We start from the raw sequence: 19427 nt of genomic DNA, 5'->3' as shown, positions 1-19427 counted from the left end.
CTTTTCTACTATTTTTATTTTAAAGCCTTTCTTAATAGATTTATGACACTTTTGTTAGATATAGTGTCTGACTAGTACTTTGTTTTTTTCAGTGTCTGAAGTCACCATTAAGAAGTCCAAACTGCATTCTGAGATACCATATTCTCATCTAGCTATTTACTTCCCAAATTAATTCTCCTCTTCTGTACCTCTGTCTTCAATGAGCAACAGTGAGGAAAATCTTACCTGTTCCCCTATGGTCTATGGTTTCTTTCCCAACACTCAAGAATCTTAGGCAGTATTTTCTAGGTTGCCTTTGGCACTATTTCATCAGTTTGCACATGAATCACTAGAAGGTAATGGTAATCTCTTTGAACAAGCCTTAAGAGGCTATCAGTTATATCTTAGAACCCAGAGGAGACAATTGATCTCTATTGTTATTAATAAGTTGACAAATAGCCTTCTCAATATCGCTGAGCAAGGATTCATCAATTATCACTATTCTTTACTTCCTCTAACTCTTAACAGGTTGTTTTATTTATCTGGCAGCTTTTGTGAGTTTATCATTCCTTGGAGGACAAGCAGCCTCCTCTTCACTGGAGCATCCGGTTTCTTTTTTAAAAAGTTAAATATAGGGGGTGGAGCCAAGATGGTGGAGTAGAAGCACGACCTTCCCATGGCTCCAGCTTCTACCTTCCCCAATCCATGTAAAAAGGGGACTCTAAACAAACTTTGGAGCTGAGGAACCCACAAAATGACACAGAGAAGCTAACCTCCAGCTGAGGACAGCCCAGGACAGTCCAGCAGGAATCAGCCAGCACAGTGCTCTGGGAGCTGAGCCCAGCCCCAAACAGAGGCTTTAGCCCCAGGACAGGCCTGACCAGCCCCAGCCTGAGGGACTCCAGATCAGCAGCAGCAGTGGAAGTTTCCAGATTTATCAACACATAGATGCAAAGGACAAAGTGCAGTCTGTGCAGTCTGGACTTTGGGACCAGTAAGTGGGAGACAATGGCTTTTACCCCCGGGGCAAGAAGCCACTGAGACACCTGCACAGCCAGCCAGTGCTACTTGGCAGGTTCAGCTCCTGGCCTGCAGAGTGTAGAGGGACCAAGCACCAGTCTGAGGGGTAATCGCTTTTGCTTTAACCTGCTTGGATCTGGATTGCAGTCTAGGGTGGAGGTCCTGGGGTGTGTGTCCAGCTTGCCAGAGCATGTGGAGACCTCAGAGAGGGCACCCATCTAATACCTCCGGCAGGTGAGAAAACCCCAGCGTTTGGGATGAAAGCCCCCCTGTCTGGTGGCAGAGTCCTACTGTGGCAAAAAGCCCAAAAGTCAAGTAATTGAGTGGCAAAATGAGCCAGCAAATGAAACAAAGCTGACAGAAGATTCCAACATTACACTCCTATTTTGGGTACAAAAAGGAGCAAAGCATGGAACAGGAGGAAAACAGTGAAGTCAGAACTGCACCAAAAGCTTCAAAGGAAAATACAAGCTGGTTACAGGCCATAGAGAACCTTAAGAATCAGATAAGAGAAGTGGAGGAAAAATTGGGAAGAGAAATGAGAACAAAGCAAGAAAATTATGAAATGAGAGTCAATAGCCTGACTGAGGAAAATAATACCTTAAAAAACAGACTGACTAAAATGGCAAAGCAGGCTCAAAAAGGCAATGAGGAGAAGAATGCCTTAAAAAGCCAAATTTGCCAGATGGAAAAAGAATCTCAAAAAAGGAGAATCATTCCTTTAGAATTAGATTGGAGCAAATGGAAGCTAATGACTGTATGAGAAATCAAGATGCTGTTAAACAGATCCAAACAAATGAAAGAAAAGAAGGTAATGTGAAATATCTCATGGGAAAAACCACTGACCTGGAAAATAGATCCAGGAGTGATAATTTTAAAATTATTGGACTACCTGAAAGCCATGACCAAAGTAAGTACCTAGAAATCATCCTCCAGGAAGTTCTCAAAGAAAACTGCCCTGATGTTTTAGTACCAGAGGGCAAAATAGAGGTTGAAAGAATCCACTAATCACCTCCTGAAAAAGATCCCAAAAAGAAAACTCCTAGGAATATTATAGCCAAGTTCTGGAATTTCCAGATTAAGGAGAGAATATTACAAGCAGCCAGGAAGAAACAATTTGAATATTGTGGAAACACAATCAGGATAACCCAGGATCTGGCAGCTTTTACACTGCGGGATCAAAGGGCTTGGAATATGATATTCCATAGGTCAAAAGAGCTGGGATTAAAACCAAGAGTCACACACCCAGCAAAACTGAGTATCAGGTTTCAGTGGAAAATATGGTCATTCAGTGGAGTAGAGGACTTTCAAGCATTCTTGCTGAAAAAACCAGAGTTCAACAGAAAATTTGACATTCAGATACAAGAAGCAAGAGAAGGTAAACAGGGAAAAGAAATCATAAGGAACTTATCAAAGTTGAACTATTAACATTGCTACATGGAAAAACAATAATTGTAACTTATGAAACTTTTCTCAGTGGTTGGAGGGATTAGAAATATATATATATATATATAAAATGTCTATATATGAGGGTATATGGGCATATGAATACATATGTGAATGTGTGTATATATGTTTACAGGTATACATAGATAGAGGGCACAGGACCAATTTAACAGGAAGGGATGATACTTAAAAGACGAAATTAAGAGTGAGAGGAATATAACGAGAGGAGATGGGGAGAGACAGATTGGGGTAAACTATCTCACACAGAAGAGGCAAGGGAAAAAAGTTACAATGGAGGGGAAGAATAGGAAGGCAAAAGGGAATGGGTCAAACTTATTCCCATTGAATCTGGCTTGAGGGTAAATAGGGTATCTCACCCTACAGGTGAGTAGGGGGGAAGGGGATGAGAGGGGGGATGATGGAAGGGAGGGCAGGCTGGGGGGAGGTGTAGCAGCAAGCACCCCAGCGTCCCCAGGGTCGCTGCCACCACAGGTTCTTGTATCTGCTTTGATAAAGGAAAGCAACTCAAAATGGGTTAACAAGCTTACTTTAATCAGTCAAACATGGATCCTTTACCTCGTTCAGAGGAAAAAGGTCAGCACCCTGAACTTCAGAGTATACAGACAGAATTATCAAAACAGAAACAGATCAAGTAGACAGATTTCCAAACTGTCCAACCATTATATCCATACCAAACAACATCTGGGTTTCAAAGCTGGGGGGCCCTGGACAACGGCTTCCCAGAGCTTCATCTGATCAAATCACAGAACATTTCTCAAAGTGAGCCCCAAAACAAAGCTACACATCAGGGCTTATATAGCCTTCTCCTGGCTCAGAGAATGTAACAACCTTATTGACTCACTGGGCAATCAAGAAGTATCTACTGAAAAACAAGCCTCCCACCCCAGGCTCCAGGTGCACTTTAGCCTGAGGGCAGGGAAGATCTTAAAAATTTACATTCCCATCACAGGAGGGAAGTTGGAAGCACCCACTTTTGAAAGGAACAGGATCAAAGTAGAGAATAGAACAAGTGGGAGGTGGGATAGGAGGGAGGGAAATATAGTCCTTCTTTTACAATATATCTACTATGTTATTGTTTTGCATTAGCCACACATGTACAACCTGTACTGAACTGTTTATCTTCCCAGTAAGGGTGGGTGACAAGGAAGGAAGGGAATGAATCTGGAATTGAAAGTTTTAAAATTAAATATTCAAATATATATGTGTGTGTGTGTGTGTTTGTGCGTACTATTGTTAATACCATCTTACATGTAATTGGGAAATAAGATATACATGGAAAAGTTGAAAGGGGTATGGGAGAGAGCAGATTGGAGGAGGGGATATCCTGTGGGACTGCTATTTTGGAGAGGTGGGTAGGGGAAAAACGGGGAGAAAATTTGTAACTCAAAATCTGGCGGAAATGAATGATGTAAATTAGAAGTTAATAAAGCATTAAAAATTATATATATATAAAATTCTTTTTCCAATTACATGTAAAAAACAATTTTAACGACTATTTATTAAAATTTTGATTTCCAAATTCTCTCCCTCTCTCCATGCGCTCCCCCTGTACTGAGAAGGCAAGTAATTTAATATAGATTATATTTGTTAACTCATGCAAAACATATTTCCATATTAACCATGTGAAACAAAACACAACTAAAAAAAACAAGAAAAATAAAGTAAAAATATTATGCTCCAATTTGCATTCAGACTTTCTCAGTTTTTCTCTGGAGGTGAATAACATTTTTCATCATGAATTCTTTGGAATTGTCTTAGATCATTGTATTGCTGAGAATAGCTAAGTCATTCACAATTGATAATACATTATTGTTGTTAGTATGTAAAATGTTCTTCTGAGGGACAGCTAGGTGGTGCAGTTAGTAAAGCTCTGGCCCTGGAGTCAGGAGGACCAGAGTTCGGTTCCGGCCTCGGACACTTAACTCCCACACACACACACACACACACACACACACACACACACACAAAACTAGACATGTAACCTTTGTCAAGTTACTTAACCCAATTGCCCTCCAAATAAAATAAAATAAAATAAAATATTCTTCTGTTTCTGCTTACTACACTTTGTATCAGTTCATATAAGTTTGGGTAAATCTGTCCAGATTTTCCTGAAAACATTCCACTCATCATTTTTTATGTATAGCATTCCATTAAAATCTTGCATCATAACTTGTTCCCCAATATATGGGCATCTCTTCAATTTCCAGTTTTTTACCGCCACAAAAAGAGCTACTATATATATATTTCCTTTTCCCTTTTAAGAAAAACCTCTTGGTAGAAACAGGACTTCCGCAGGGCTCCGGCTCTCACCTCCTCCAATTCATATAAAAGGTGACTCTGAAGAAACTTTGGAGCTACCAAACCCACAAAATGACACAGAGAAGCTAACCTGTAACTGAGGACAGCCCGGCAGGCTGGCAGCAAGTGGCTTGCACAGTGCTCTGGGAATTGACACTGGCCCCACGGGAGCATGAGGTTTTAGCCCTAGGGCAGGCCTGACAAGCCACCAGCTGGAGGGATTTCATATCACCAGCAGCTGTGGTGGTTTCCAGAATTATCAACGTATAGATGCTAATGACAAAGTGAGAGGTCAGTGCAGTGTGGACTTTGGGATCCAGAAGTTGGGATTGCAGTCGTCCTCTTCCCCAGGGGCAAGAAGCCCCTGAGAAGATACAGCCTTGCAGCTATTGCCACATGGCAGCTTCAGCTCATGGTTGGTTGTTTGTAGGGGGACCAAGTGACCAGTCTGAGGCGTTATCGCTCTTGCTTTAATCTTCTGGGATCTGGATCGCAGTCTAGGGTGGAGGTCCTGGGGTGTGCAACGAGTTTGCCAGACTGGGTGGAGGCTTCAGAGAGGGCACCCAACTAATACCTTCCGCAGCTGAGAAAACCCCAGGGTTTGGTACAAAGTTCCCCTGTCTCATAGCAGAGTCTTACTGTGGCAAAAAGCCCAAAAGTCAAGTAACTGAGTGGCAACAAGAGCAAAGGAGGGAAGCAAAGTAAACAGAGCAACCCAACTTTACACTCCTATTTTGGGGACAAAAAGGGTCAAAGCATGGAACAGGAGAAAGACAGTGAAGTCAGAGCTCCTGCACCAAAAGCTTCCAAGAAAAATACAAACTGGTTACAGGCCATAGAGAACCTTAAGAAGGATTTTGAAAAGGAAATAAGAGAAGTGGAGGAAAAATTGGGAAGAGAAATGAGAATGATGCAAGAAAATTATGAAATGAGAGTCAACAACCTGACTGAAGAAAATATCTTAAAAAATAGACTAACTCAAATGGCAAAAGAGGCTCAAAAAGGCAATGAAGAGAAGAATGCCTTAAAAAACTGAATTTTCCAGATGGAAAAATAATCTCAAAAGCTCACTGAAGAGAATCATTTCTTCAGAATTAGATTGGAGCAAGTGGAAGCTAGTGACTTTATGAGAAATCACATACTATTAAACATATCCAAAGAAATGAAAAAATAGAAGGCAATGTGAAATATCTCATTAGGAAAACCACTGACCTGAAAAATAGATCCAGGAGAGATCATTTAAAAATTACTGGACTACCTGAAAGGTATGATCAAAAAAAACAAAAACCAAAACAAAAACCTAGAAATCATCCTTCAAGAAATTCTCAAGCACAATTGCCCTGATGTTTTAGAATCAGAGGGCAAAATAGAGATTGAAAGAATCCACCCATCACCTCCTGAAAAAGATCCCAAAAAGAAAACTCCTAGGAATATTATGGCCAGGTCCCAGAAATCCCAGATCAGGGAGAAAATATTACAAGTAGCCAGGAAGAAACAATTTGAATATTGTGGAAACACGATCAGAATAACACAGAATCTGACAGCTTCTACCCTGAGGGATCGAAGGGCTTGGAATATGATATTCCAGAGGTCAAAGGAGGTGAGATTAAAACCAAGAATTACCTACTCAGCAAAACTGAGTATCATGTTTCAGGGGAAAATATGGTCATTCAGTGGAATAGAGGACTTTCAAGCATTCTTGATGAAAAAACCACAGTTAAATAGAAAATTTGACATTCAGATACAAGAAGCAAGAGAAGCATGAGAAGGTTAACAGGTAAAAGAAATCATAAGAAACTTATCAAAGTTGAACTATTTACATCACTACATGGAAAATGATAATTGTAACTTATGAAACTTTTCTCAGTATGAGAATAGTTGAAGGCAATAGAAATGTATATATATATATATACATATAGATATATGTATATATACATACGTATATATGCCTACATAGGAGGGCATATGAATATGTATATGAATGTGTGTATATTTGTGTACAAGTATACATAGAGGGAACAGGAACAATTTGATAGGAAGCGATGATACTTAAAAGGTAAAATTAAGAGGTGAGAGAGGAATATAATGAGAGGAGATGGGGAGCAACAGAATGCGGTAAACTATTTCATATAGAAGAGGCAAGAGAAAATGGTTACAATGGAGGGGAAGAACAGGAAGGCAAAAGGGAATGGGTCAACCTTATTCTCATTGAATTTGGCTTAGGGAGGGAATGACATACACACTAAACAGGGTATCTCACCCTACAGGAGAGTAGAAAGGAAGGGGATAAGAGAGGGGATGATGGAAGGGAGGGCAGGCTTGGTGGGTAGAGAAATTGGAAGCACCTACTTTTGAAAAGGGACAGGATCAAAGTAGAGCATAGAACAAGTGGGAGGTGAGATAGGAAGGAGGGAAATATAGTCAGTCTTTTGCAATATATTCACTATGAAAATGTTTTGCATTGCTACACATGTACAGCCAGTCCTGAACTGCTTATCTTCCCAGTAAGGGTGGGTGACAAGGGAGGAAGGGAATGAATCTGGAATTCAAAGTTTTAAAATCAAATGTTTAAAATATGTATATTATTAATATTATTTTTCATGTAACTGGGAAATAAGACATACAGGAACTGGGGCGTAGAGATCCACTGTGCCCTACTGGGAAGTCGGAGGGGGTATGGGAGAAGATATGGGAGAGAGTGGATTGGAGCAGGGGATATTTTGGGGTGATGGGTAAAGGAAAAACAGGGAGAAAATTTGTAACTCAAAATCTTGCAGAAATGAATGATGTAAAATAGAAGTTCATGAAACATTTGATTTGATTTGAAAAAAAAAACCTGTTTGTGACATGGAACTAGAAGTAGTATTGCTGGGTCAAAGGGTATGCACAGTTTTATATCCCTTTAGGCATAGTTCCAAATTGTTCTGTAGAATGGTTGAATCAGTTCACAACTCCATCAACCATGCATTAGTGTCCCTATTTTTCCATGTCCTCTCCAACATTTGTCATTTTCCTCTTCTGTCATGGTGGCCAATATGATGGGTGTAAGGCAGTACTTCTGAGTTCTTTTTTAAATTTGACTTCACTTAATAGCGATTTAGTGTATTTTTATATGACTACAGGTAGCTTTGATCCCTTCATCTGAAAACTGCCTGTTCATATGTTTGACCATTTATAAATTGAGGAATGCCTTGTATTCCTATGAATTTAATTCAGTTCTCTATATATTTGAGAGATGATAACTTTGTCAGAGAAACTTGTCATAATATTCTCCTTTCCACCAGTTTTCTGTTTTCATTATAATCTTGGCTGCATTGTTTGTGTTTGTGCAAAACCTTTTAAATTTAATGTAATCAAAATTAGCTATTTAACTTCCTATAATTCTCTCTATCTCTTATTTTGTCATAAATTCTTCCCTTATTCATAGACCTGACAGGTAAGATACTGCATGTTCCCCTAATTTCCTTATAATATCAACTTTTATGTCTATTGTGTACCCATTTTGACTTTATCTTGATATGCAGTGTGAAATATTGGTCTATACATAATTTTAATCTATGCTTGAAAAGTGGAAAAAAACCCAAGATCTCACTGTGCTTACTGTCTGTTGACTATAAAAATACCAAAACCATTTGATTCACTTCTCAGTAAAGCAAAATGCCATCCAATCTCCTCTAACAAGATGTTTCTTGTGCATATATCAAGAAATATTCCTTGATAGATTCAACAGCAAAGATTATTTTCTTTAATGATCCTTGATTTCATATGTTTTATATGTGTTTGCTACTGTTTTGGAAATGGTCAGGGTGCTGTTAACATGGAAGAAGGATTCTCTAAAAGATTCTCTATTAAGATCAGTGGCTTCCAAAATAAGGGCTGTGATTTCCTGGGTGGCCATGACCTGAACCCATTAGAGCCGTGGCCTGAACTCAAGGGATGTGTGATCCAATTGGAAGATGAGAATATGGGTCTCATCCGCCCCCTCTCCTTGATAGTCAAACAAAGAATATGATTCCAACACAATCACACCTACCCTTATTCACCAATATTTCTCCAATCTACCGCTTCCTCCACTTGTGGCAGACTTCTTAATCTCCCTCCTTCTGAGATGACTTTCAGCCCTCCTCCCCAAAACAGCTATAATGTAGCCATTTACTAAGCACCCATTTTAGAGATTATAAAAATACTGTTGAGAAATTCTTACCCTTAACAGGTACACTTACCCGTTATCCCTCCCCAGATGACCTGGAAGATATGGTAGACATCCTTAGGAAAGTGACTTCTAAAGACCCTTTTGTTCCAGGATAATGACAAATAAGCGTCCCCTTCTCCCTTTTCATTTTGGGTGGGACAGACAAGTACATATGGGTTTTATTACATTATCTCTTCCCCTAAACCCATCCTACTTCTGAACTTCCCTATTTCTTTTAATGGCATCACTATCATTAGTGATATACATTAGTACATATATACATTTATATTATTTAACTCTTTCACCCGTTATTGCTAAACAATCACCAAATGTTTACTTTTTTATTTCCACATCTTTTACATCTGTCTCCTCTCTACTCACACTGTGAAGAGCCTAGTTCAGGCCTTATCACCCCTTGTTTGAACTATTAAGTCTCCTTCCTCTCCACCCTATTTTTTCACAATTGTCAAAGTGATTTTCCTGAATCACAGATTTGACCATGTCATTCTCTCTTATTTGATTTCAATCCATTGCCTCCCTCGTGACTCTAGGATCAAATATTACTTTTTCTTTACCTCATTTAAAAAAATATTTTTGTGCAAGTTTTATAATATACATTATTAGTTTCAAAGTAATAAATGTATGTGATTTATAAATAAAAGAACATAAAATTATGGAGAGGTACATGCTCAAAAGTTTTTACTTATAGGAGGGTATAATCAAAAAAAGTTTAGAGATCCTAGTTCTAAATGCTTCTGTTTATGGAAGACTATTATATGTCAAATCCCAGACTATCTCAGAGCTTTCTCAATGGGATCCATAATCATAGGAAAGGGTTCAACATAACTAGTCAGGCAGGAAAAAACAAGTAGACAGCCTTTTATCTTGATCATAATATGCAGTTAGACATAGAACAATCTATTGCCTATTTAACCTTAAACAAACACCACATATAGACAATGAACTAAGCCCTGAATTGAATATGATGAAAAAAAGCAAGTTAGATTGCATTTGACAAGTTATATATTACTTAGGAAGATGCTATTTCTACTTCAATCAAACAACAAAATCTTCTTAACATGACTAGTGTTCCTATATGGCTGCAAAATTGTGGAATACCGCAATCTCTGAGGAATCAAACTTGCTGGCCACCTGTACTGTAATACCAAGCAAAGGCAACTTCCCAGGTTCAAAATACCAGCATAGGTGCTCTCTATTTTATTCAGTGACAAACCAAGAACAGAGAAGATCAAAACATGACATCATTCCAAATACAGCATTTACTAAATGTGATTAAATAATCTCCAAGTACTACCCCACCCCAGGACCTTCCAATCATTCAATCAATTACAAAGTCTCTGTTCTAAATACTTCTCCACCCCTAGGCTATACCTTAATTAAGTCCACCACAAAGCCCCTCTTCTCAAATGGAGATTAGTTTCCAAACATAAGGTCAAAAGTTCCCCACCCCTGGATCACAATTGAATCTACCCCAGAGTTACATCAAGTTTAAACACAGCACTTAATACCCAAATGGAGGTCTTTTCTTCATCTTGACAAGAGGCAAGTTCTCAGCAATCTTAGTTCCTGGGGAGACAAGGCTTAGCAAGGCCATAAGATACATTGCCAGTCCCTTCATGAATTTGTCCTCTGTCTGTAGAACAGTCCTAGAACCCCTGAACACATTAGCAAAGCCCTCTCCCAGGATTTCTGTAAACATACAACAAGAAAATCCTTCTTCAGGGCTTCTGAACCAACAGAAAGGCTCCCAGACCCCTGCAACAACAGCACTGTCCTTCACCAGTGGACAGTATTCATTCTGTCTGCAGGACAGTCTCCAGACCCCTGCAACAACAGCACTGTCCCTCACCAGTGGACAGTATTTACTCTCTGTCTGCAGGACAGTCTCAGGGCTTCTTAGCGAACAGCCAGGTTCCAGGACTTCTTCAACAAAAGGACTGTCTTTCACCAGTGGACAAATCTGGCAAAACAACATCAAAACAGACAGACAAAGTACCAGCAAAACAGCCATGTCTCCTCAGTCCTTGGCAGCTCAGGGGGCAGGTCTCAAAAGTCCAGGGCAATTCAAAGCGGCCACCAGCAATTCTCTTAGTCTCTCTCTCTCCACGAGGTGCTGCTTCCAAAAAAATCTTCCGCCTCTCTCTTGTCTCTCCCAATCTACCTCACCAGCTCCTCCCAGTTCAGGACTTTCTTTTCACATCAACAAGCCCATCCCACAGGTGGGATTAACAAGCTCTGGGTTTTAACACAATCAATTTGAAAACCAAGCCAATACAGGGGAATCTTTAATTGCCATTACTATCACACCACCCTAAGGACAATGGAGGCATGCATGACAGATACAAACAGAACACAACACATTGCTAATATTGAACTAAATGCAAAAATTAGTAGAAAATACATCAACAAAGAGATGTGTGACTGGAAATTTGTTTCCAATTTATACTGTATATATCTTGTTTGTACGTAGTTGTTTGCATGCTCTTTCTCCTATTACGCTTTGAGAGCAGGGACTGTTTTATTTTGTATTGTTTTGTTTCCTTTCTTTGCATGGTCAGCACTTGGCCCAGTTCCTAGAACAAAGAGAAGCATTTAACAAATGCTTGTTGACTTGATTGCAGGTGAGAGGAAGGTGGGCTAGCTAATTTGGGAGAGCAAAGTGTAACAGTTGTACAATCTGTTCATTGCATTGTCGCCCTGATAGTGTCAAGACTAGTAGTTCACTGGTATTCTTGCAAAGGATTTATGGAAAGACATGGACAAGAATTGCACAGGAGAGGGAAGGATAGGTAAATTGCGGTTGTACCAGAGGAAGGAGTACCATCACTGATGATAACATTGAAGTGTAGTTATCACTTCCTCATTGTGGAGGTTAGGGGTACAGTGCCCCTGTGATCTGGAAAATCAGCCTAAAATTTGTCAGCCCTCCATACCAGAGAAGAAATCTGAATTATTAAGGTATTAAAAGATAAAATATGTTGATATTTTACTATTTCTGAGTTTTGGAACTTTTTCTGTGTCATCTGATGGCCTTTGTGTGTCATCTATGGTGTCTGCAAAACTCCACAAAAATCCCCATTGAATTTCTTATGCAGACCTGAAGTATATCAAAACTTCCATGGAAAAGTAATGATGTGGAAGGGATGATGTATTGAAGAAATACTATTCATGACCTAGAATGTGCCTTACAGATATCCCTTTTGAATGAGAGACCTTCAAGCATTAGATTTAGAGCCCCAGGACTGAATTAAAACCCCAGCTCTACCAACTTTTTTGTGCCCTTGGGCAAGTACTCTAACTTCTCTGTGCTTCAGTTTCTTCATCTCTAAAATGAGGAAGGTTGAAATAAACGGCCCCTGAGATGCCTTTCAGCACAAATCTATGACCAAACTATGACCTGGGGTTATTGCGATATTATTTCTAGTAAAATTAACCCTTATAGTGGCTAAACTCAATTGTATGTGTCATGGATTTCCACTGATTCCATCTTATTAAGAGACAAAATGTTACAACAGGCTGGTAGCTTAGACAAGTGACAGTCTTTCAAGCACTTAGATTTATGTTGATCGATTTCTAGTTTAATCTGCTTCAATAAATCCGCATTACTTTTTATCATCATGTTAAGATCTTGTCTTTTTGCCGTCAGCCCCATTCAGAGACTAGTGAGAATTTCAACAGTGCAAATCAAACAAATGGGGGCATTTGACTTGAGCAGATTTCTGGATTCACAATGACTTTGGGAAAGGTCATGAAATTCTTCCCTTGGAGGGCAGACAGGAATGACCCTGAGGGGAGAAGAAATAACAGAGATGAGGGCAAGATAAGGGAAGCTAGGAAGCACAATTGATAGAGTGCTAGTTGTGGAGTCAGAAAAACTTGAGTTCAGACCTGGCCTCAGACACTTACTAGCTGTGTGACCCTGGGCAAGTGATTTAACTCCATATGCCTCAATCTTTTCCTCTGCAAAATGAACTGGAGAAAGAAATGGCAAGCCACTCTATCTTTGCTATGAAAACCCAAAATGGGGTCATGAAGAGTTGAACATGATTAAAAAACAATTGAATGAAAAAGAACTAAGATAGCATTCCAGCTTGGGTTCTTGTGCTGATGTTTTCCATCATGGGTTGAACTACCCATTGGCCACCTCAACACTCCCTGGTGACTAGAGGGCCCAAGAGAAGAACTAAAACCTTGGAAAAGAATTCTAGAGCTTACCAGCACCCAAATGAAATCCAGGTCCATCATTTGTTGATGAGACTGACTTGGAGATTCTCCCTCCGAGAACTCCCCCACCTCCCCACTCCCCACTTCTTTCTGTCTACTTCATCTACTCTCTGTCTCTTCTGCCCCTCCCCCAAATGAAGGATAAAAAGGAAAGAGGACAAACTCTTCTATCAGTGGTTTAGAGCAGCCAGTCCCTTTAGAAATCTGATCTCATTAAGCGGTATTGTTTTAGTTTTTCTTATTCCATGTGTGTTAATGTATTAAAAGCTGTATAACTACTTGAATTTCTGCCAGGTTTTGTTTTGCATGTGTGTTTTTGTTTTTTGGGTGTTTTTTGGTTTTTTTTTTGTCTTTTGGAAGGGAGAGGGCAGGGCAATTGGGGTTAAGTGACTTGCCCAAGGTCAGGGGGCTAGTAAGTGTCAAGTGTCTGAGGCCATATTTGAACTCAGGTCCTCCTGACTCCAGGGCTGGTGCTCTATTCACTGAGCCAGCTAGCAACCTCTACCAGTGTTGCTTACTTGAATATGTTCAGTGAGATTGGGTAAGGAGAAAAATCCCCAGAAGGGAAGCAGGTTTGATTTGTTGAGGTTTTAGAAACCCAAATTTAAATGTTATCAATGTGAATTACCTGGGAATTCAAGTCATATATTTAATAGACATTAAAAGGCTTTAGAAGGAGTAGGAGAACAAAGCCACACCTTTACTCTCTGGACTTTGGCACCATGCTGTAGCTGTGTTCTCCCTCTGGATGTCTATCCCTTTTCTCCCACTGGTGAGTTGCATCTTGGAACTGTTATTTTTTTTTTTAAGCAACCGGGGTTAAGTAACTTGCTCAAGGTTACACGGTCAGTTATTTCTGGGTGGGTGCTAAACCCTATAAGCCTGGGATTCGATCTCCAGATCATCCTGACACTGGAGTCGGTGCTCTTACTTGCTGTGCTACCTGGTTGCCCCTTGGAACTGTTATTTTGAGGAAGGGCCCAGTCATCCTTCTCCTGACTTTTCCATCATAACTCCCCATTTCCTTTTATGTGTATAAGACATTATAAGTATAATTCTCTCCCATTAAGAAGTAAACTTCTTCACTAATGCATTAGTGGTGGAGTTGTGAACTGATTCAACCAATCTGGAGAGAACCACAGCCAAAGGATGATGAAACTTTATACCCTTTGACCCAGTAATACTACGTCTGTATCCCAAAGAGATCCCAAAAAGGGGGGAAGGTAAGAACATCTATGTATAAAAATATTTATAGCTATTCATTTTGTGGTGGCTAATGAATTAAAAATTGAGGGAATGCCTATCAATTGTAGAATGGTTGAACAAGTTGTGGCATATGATTATAATGGAATACTATTGTGCTATAAGAAATAACAAGCAGGATGCTCTCAGGAAAACCTGGAAAGACTTACATGAACGGATGCAAAGTGAAGTGGGCAGAACCAGGAGAACATTGTACACAGTAACAGCAACATTGTATGATGATCACTTGTGAATAACTTAGCTATTCTCAGCAATACAATCATCCAAGATAATTTCAAAGGACTCATGATGAAAAATGCTGGATATCTCCAGAGAAGGAACTAATGGAATCTGAATACAGATCAAAGCATAATATTTTTAACTTTCTTAATTTTTTGTGTGTTTTTTGGAGGGAGGGTCTGTGTTTTCTTTCACAACATGACATATGTTTTGCATGATTGTACATGTATAAACCCATATCAAATGGCTTACTATCTCAGGGATTGGGGAGGGGATAGAGGAAAGGAAAGAATTTGGAACTCAAAATACTAAAAAAATAAATGTTAAGTTTTTTTTTCACATGCAATTGGGAAAAAGTAAAATATTATAAAATAATTTAAAAGCCTAAAATATATACAAAAAAAAGAAAGTAAGGGCTCTATCTGTGCCACCTAGCCACCCCTATAAATGCTTTTTGACACCCTTTAAAAAGGAGGAGGGGTTGGTTTTTCAATTGACCAAGCTAAGGGATGATTGACAGTTCAATTTGCTTGACAGTAACCTCTATTGGGTTATGCTACAATCTATCTTGTCTATTTCACACCCACTCTCGTAGGCCTGCTAGTTCCATCTAAATTCAGCCTTACCTCTTTTTCCTATACAGTGGTCAAAAAAATATTAGATTTCACAATGACTTTTTTAATACTTATTTTTTAAAAAACTAACAAAGCATATGGTGCAAAAATTAAACTCTCTAAAGTAAGTGTGGGGCATAAACAGGGAACAGCAAGAAAGCAGTTACAAAAAATATTATCATTTTTATTCAAATATCCATATAGTTTTCATGATGGTGTCTGAGTCTCTGAGAAACAGAGAATAAAAATCTACCAGAGTATTAATGGCTATTCAGAAAGAAAGCATCTCTCTTCCTTTCAGGATAACTAACATTCCACTATATCATAACATTCTGGAGTTGGTACAAGTTTCCCAAGATACTACCATTCCTGCCAAGATTCACTCTCTTGACACTTCCAATGGCACAAACTGCCATATCTTTTCTAGGCCTAGATATTATAGTAGCAAAATATACAGATTGATTTTTTTAACTTACCAAATAAGCAGAATTGCATTCTGAGTACAATGCAGCATAGGTCAGTGGAAAAAATGATAACTTGGAATCAGAGGACCTGCATTCAAATTCCATTCAAATCTCTGCTCTACCTCTTTGACTTTGGACAAATTACTTCACCTTTCTGGGCCTCCGTTTCCTCTTTTGTAAATGAGGGATTTGGATTAAAAGGGATTAAATGGAATAGGGAAGAAAGGTATTTTGCCTCTAAAAAGGTATGTCATAATTTTCTATTGATCAAGATATCTTGAAATTCTTTTGATCACCTTAATTGTAAAGGGAAAGAGGATAATTAGAAGACAGCTTTGGAGGGTTAAGATTAGGAAAGGGAATTAGAGAAATTATAGAAATTGTATTCATAATTCAGACACACTCTTAGCCAGAGAGCAGAGGTGGTACCAGAAACAAAAAGACGATGTATAAAGGAAGCTATCCACAAATTTATATAACAAAAGGCTGACTGAAACTAAGTACAAAATGTTTTATGAGGCATGTTTAGTGAAAAAAGCAGGTTTGGGCCTGTGATGCCATTAATATAGGGATTTCTTGATATGGAACCTCTTTCTGACTGTGTAAATCAGCAACTGGTCTGCTATTTGTTGTCTGAGAGTTTCCCAAGGTAGACCTAAATTGAACTTTGGACTTCCTGATGATCAAGTTAGACATCTAACTACTTTACCGTACTGCTTCTTTACAAAGAAATTACATCTTTACAGTTGGAGAGAGGGGAGGATGGCAAAGAAACCAAAATAGAATCTCTCTTCATGTTCTCTATCTTCTTCTAATTCTTTTATAGCGTTTAACATCCTGGTCAATGTCGGAGTTGTGCTGACGTACCCAATCCTCATCTCCATTGGCACTGTGCTCAGTGTTCCTGGGAATGCAGGTATCAGTGTCCTTTGATATTTTGTAAGTTTTTACAAGGATATTATGTACTTGTTTTGTGCCCTGAGGTATTTCTTTCAGAATGGTGGATAATGTGAATCACTTCGGGAAATGTTTTTAAATATTCTGGACAGACAAGACAGTCATTAAATACCAGGTCTAATTTTTATAGCTCCAATATGGTTTTTTTGCTTCTGCAATTATATATCAAATGTATTTTTTGATGCATGTAATCTCCATGACAAACAAAAATGGTGGCATTAACAGTGTACCTTCCCTCTAGAACAAAATTTACCAAAGTAAACAAGTGCAAAAAAATAAATAATAGTCTGTGGTTCCCTTCAACTCTACCAATGGAAGAAGATAGTCCCTGTGAAAGACTTGTCATCCAGCCTTCCTATGAATAGATATTCATTCATTCAATAAGCAATTCTATTGAGCATCTAATGTACACAAGGCATTATGCCAGGCACTGGGAGAAGACATAAAGATGGATAAAATAGGGTTCCAACCTTTAAGAGCCTTACAGGCTAAAAGAGCAAATGAAATGTACAAATAAACATAATAACAAGCAGAAAGTAGAAATTGCATTAATGGAGGTAATAATAAAGTGCAATTACAGAGGAAGAACTCACATAATGGAGAAAGGCTTCAAGGAAGTTGTATTTGAGCTGAGCATTGAAGAAAGTATAAGATTTAAAGAAGAAGATGGGAATGGAGATTTTAGACAGGGGGAGCAACATTAGAAAACATGAGTTTTGCCTAGATGTGCGTGTATGTGTGTGTGCGTGTGTGTGTGTGTGTGTGGCAGGGGTGGTGAGGTGTTGGTGAGAGTAGAACCAATTTGAGGAATTCCAAAAGACTTGGGGAAAAAATAACCCAGATTTTAATGCTTCATATTCAATGCAGTTTAAAAAACACTTACACCAGGATGCTTCTTGGTTTATCTTTTCTACAGCTGTGGATCTCCTGAAACAAGAGGTGATCTTCAATGTTGTCCGACTGGCTGCCACCATTATCATTTGCATCGGGTTCTTGCTGATGTTATTGCCTGAAGAATGGGATGAAATCACTCTGAGATTCATCAACAGCCTGAAAGAAAAGAAAAGTGAAGAGCGTGTAGATGACATGACTGAGTCCAGTGTCCATTTAAGAAACAGGAGCCGAGTCAATGGCACAGTGTCTATACCACTTGCTTAAAAAAGTGACAAACTTTTGAATACACGTGGATGTATATTCTGTGAATATAATTTTCTCACTACTTGTATGCTTAAATGACAGTACTAACCTTGAATCGGAATGAATCACAAGTGAAGTGACATTAACAATAAAAGTTTGCATTTATACACTTATCAAGTTACAAGTGTAAATAACCATGATTTTTTTTATTAAAACATTTTCATCCTTCTTTTTCTTCTTTTTCTTCCACCCCCCCTTTATTTTACTCATGAAATTCTTTAAGAGTATAAGTCTATTAATTCTAGCCTCACTTCATACCTTATTTACATATTGAAGTAGTATGACTACTCTGATCTGCTTTTTCATTAATAAGAGCTCCATAGGTGGCAAGCTGGGAAGTGGAATCGATTGACTTTGTAAATTTCTTCTAGTCTTCATTTGAATGTCATTATCCCTAGCAGTTCGAGAGAGCACCCAAGATTAAAATGAAAGTGACATGATCTAGGGATTTTGTCTCAATTGTTATTATTAGATCAGCTGGTATCATGGAACCTTAGATTTGAGAGACCCCTCCAAGGTCATCTAGACCTTCACACTCCCTATTTCAAAGTAATCCCCACTATAAAATCCTTGTCAAATAGTCATTTAGTCTCTGTGAGTATACCTCTAGTGAGATGGTATTAGGCAGCCCATTTCAATCTTATATTGGAACAAAATTGTCCTCCCCTGAAATTTCTACACATGGGCCAAGTTCTGTATACTGAGACTACAGAATAAATCTGTACTTCTTACATATGACAGCCTGATTAGGGAAAGTTTCTTGAAGAAAATGGTTGGGTATTGATTTGGGTAGGATTTGATTCCCCTCTGCTACCTTAGAGAACTTTTCTTCCTCATTCCCTACATTAATTTGGCTTTCATCCTAAGAACTTTTCATTCACTGAAATAATTCAGAACATTTTCATCTTCTCCTTTAATTCAATTAAACAAACATTGCTTAAGTGCCTAATACATGTATTGAACTGTCCTGGGCAGTTGAAGATGCAGCCAAAAATAAAAATAATCCTTGTCCTCTGAAGAATGGGATGAAATCATTCTGAGATTCATCAACAGCCTGAAAGAAACTTATAAGCTATGCAAAGAGATTCACCTAATATAAACAGATAGTTAATGATAGGTGACAATAATAAGGTGATAATAAGCATAACACAATCCAATGGGTCACAGAAAATTTCTCTTATTTCATTTTAATATATTTTATTGATGTTTTTTTTCATTTTGGGACCTTTTTAGATTTCAGGGGGAGTCTTCTATGACTACATATGAAAACTTTCCCACTAAACTCCTTGTTTGCTGCTTCTGGGTTTTTATTTGGTGGGAAGTGTGTGTGGTGTATGTGTGTGTATGTGTGTGTGTGCCCGAACATGAGTACTTGTGTATATCCTAAGAAGTCACTTCTAAACCCATCTATCTACTCTCTTATGTGTTTCCCTTGTCCCTGTTAGGATAATAGGATCATAGATTTAAAGCTAGGAGTCTTAATGGTTAATGAATCCAGTCCCTTCATTTTAG

General features: G+C 38.6%; 1 protein-coding gene across 2 annotated transcripts in view; it reads left to right on the top strand.

Moving 5' to 3' along the window:
- The window catches only part of SLC35F4 (solute carrier family 35 member F4), a 66266-nt gene extending 48209 nt beyond the window's left edge, over positions 1-18057 (top strand). For both annotated transcript variants that reach the window (XM_069092274.1, XM_069092272.1), the window contains 2 exons: positions 16588-16677; positions 17635-18057. In XM_069092274.1, coding sequence (XP_068948375.1) covers positions 16588-16677; positions 17635-17876 — 332 coding nt within the window. In that variant the 3' untranslated portion in view covers positions 17877-18057. The remainder of the gene's footprint in view (positions 1-16587; positions 16678-17634) is intronic.
- Positions 18058-19427: the final 1370 nt, after the last annotated feature.

Source organism: Petaurus breviceps, unplaced genomic scaffold (assembly GCF_028583685.1).
Source record: "Petaurus breviceps papuanus isolate PSGF00001 unplaced genomic scaffold, PetGlider_PUasm1.0 189, whole genome shotgun sequence".
Taxonomy (NCBI): domain Eukaryota; kingdom Metazoa; phylum Chordata; class Mammalia; order Diprotodontia; family Petauridae; genus Petaurus; species Petaurus breviceps.
This window is presented reverse-complemented; position numbering and strand designations above follow the sequence as displayed.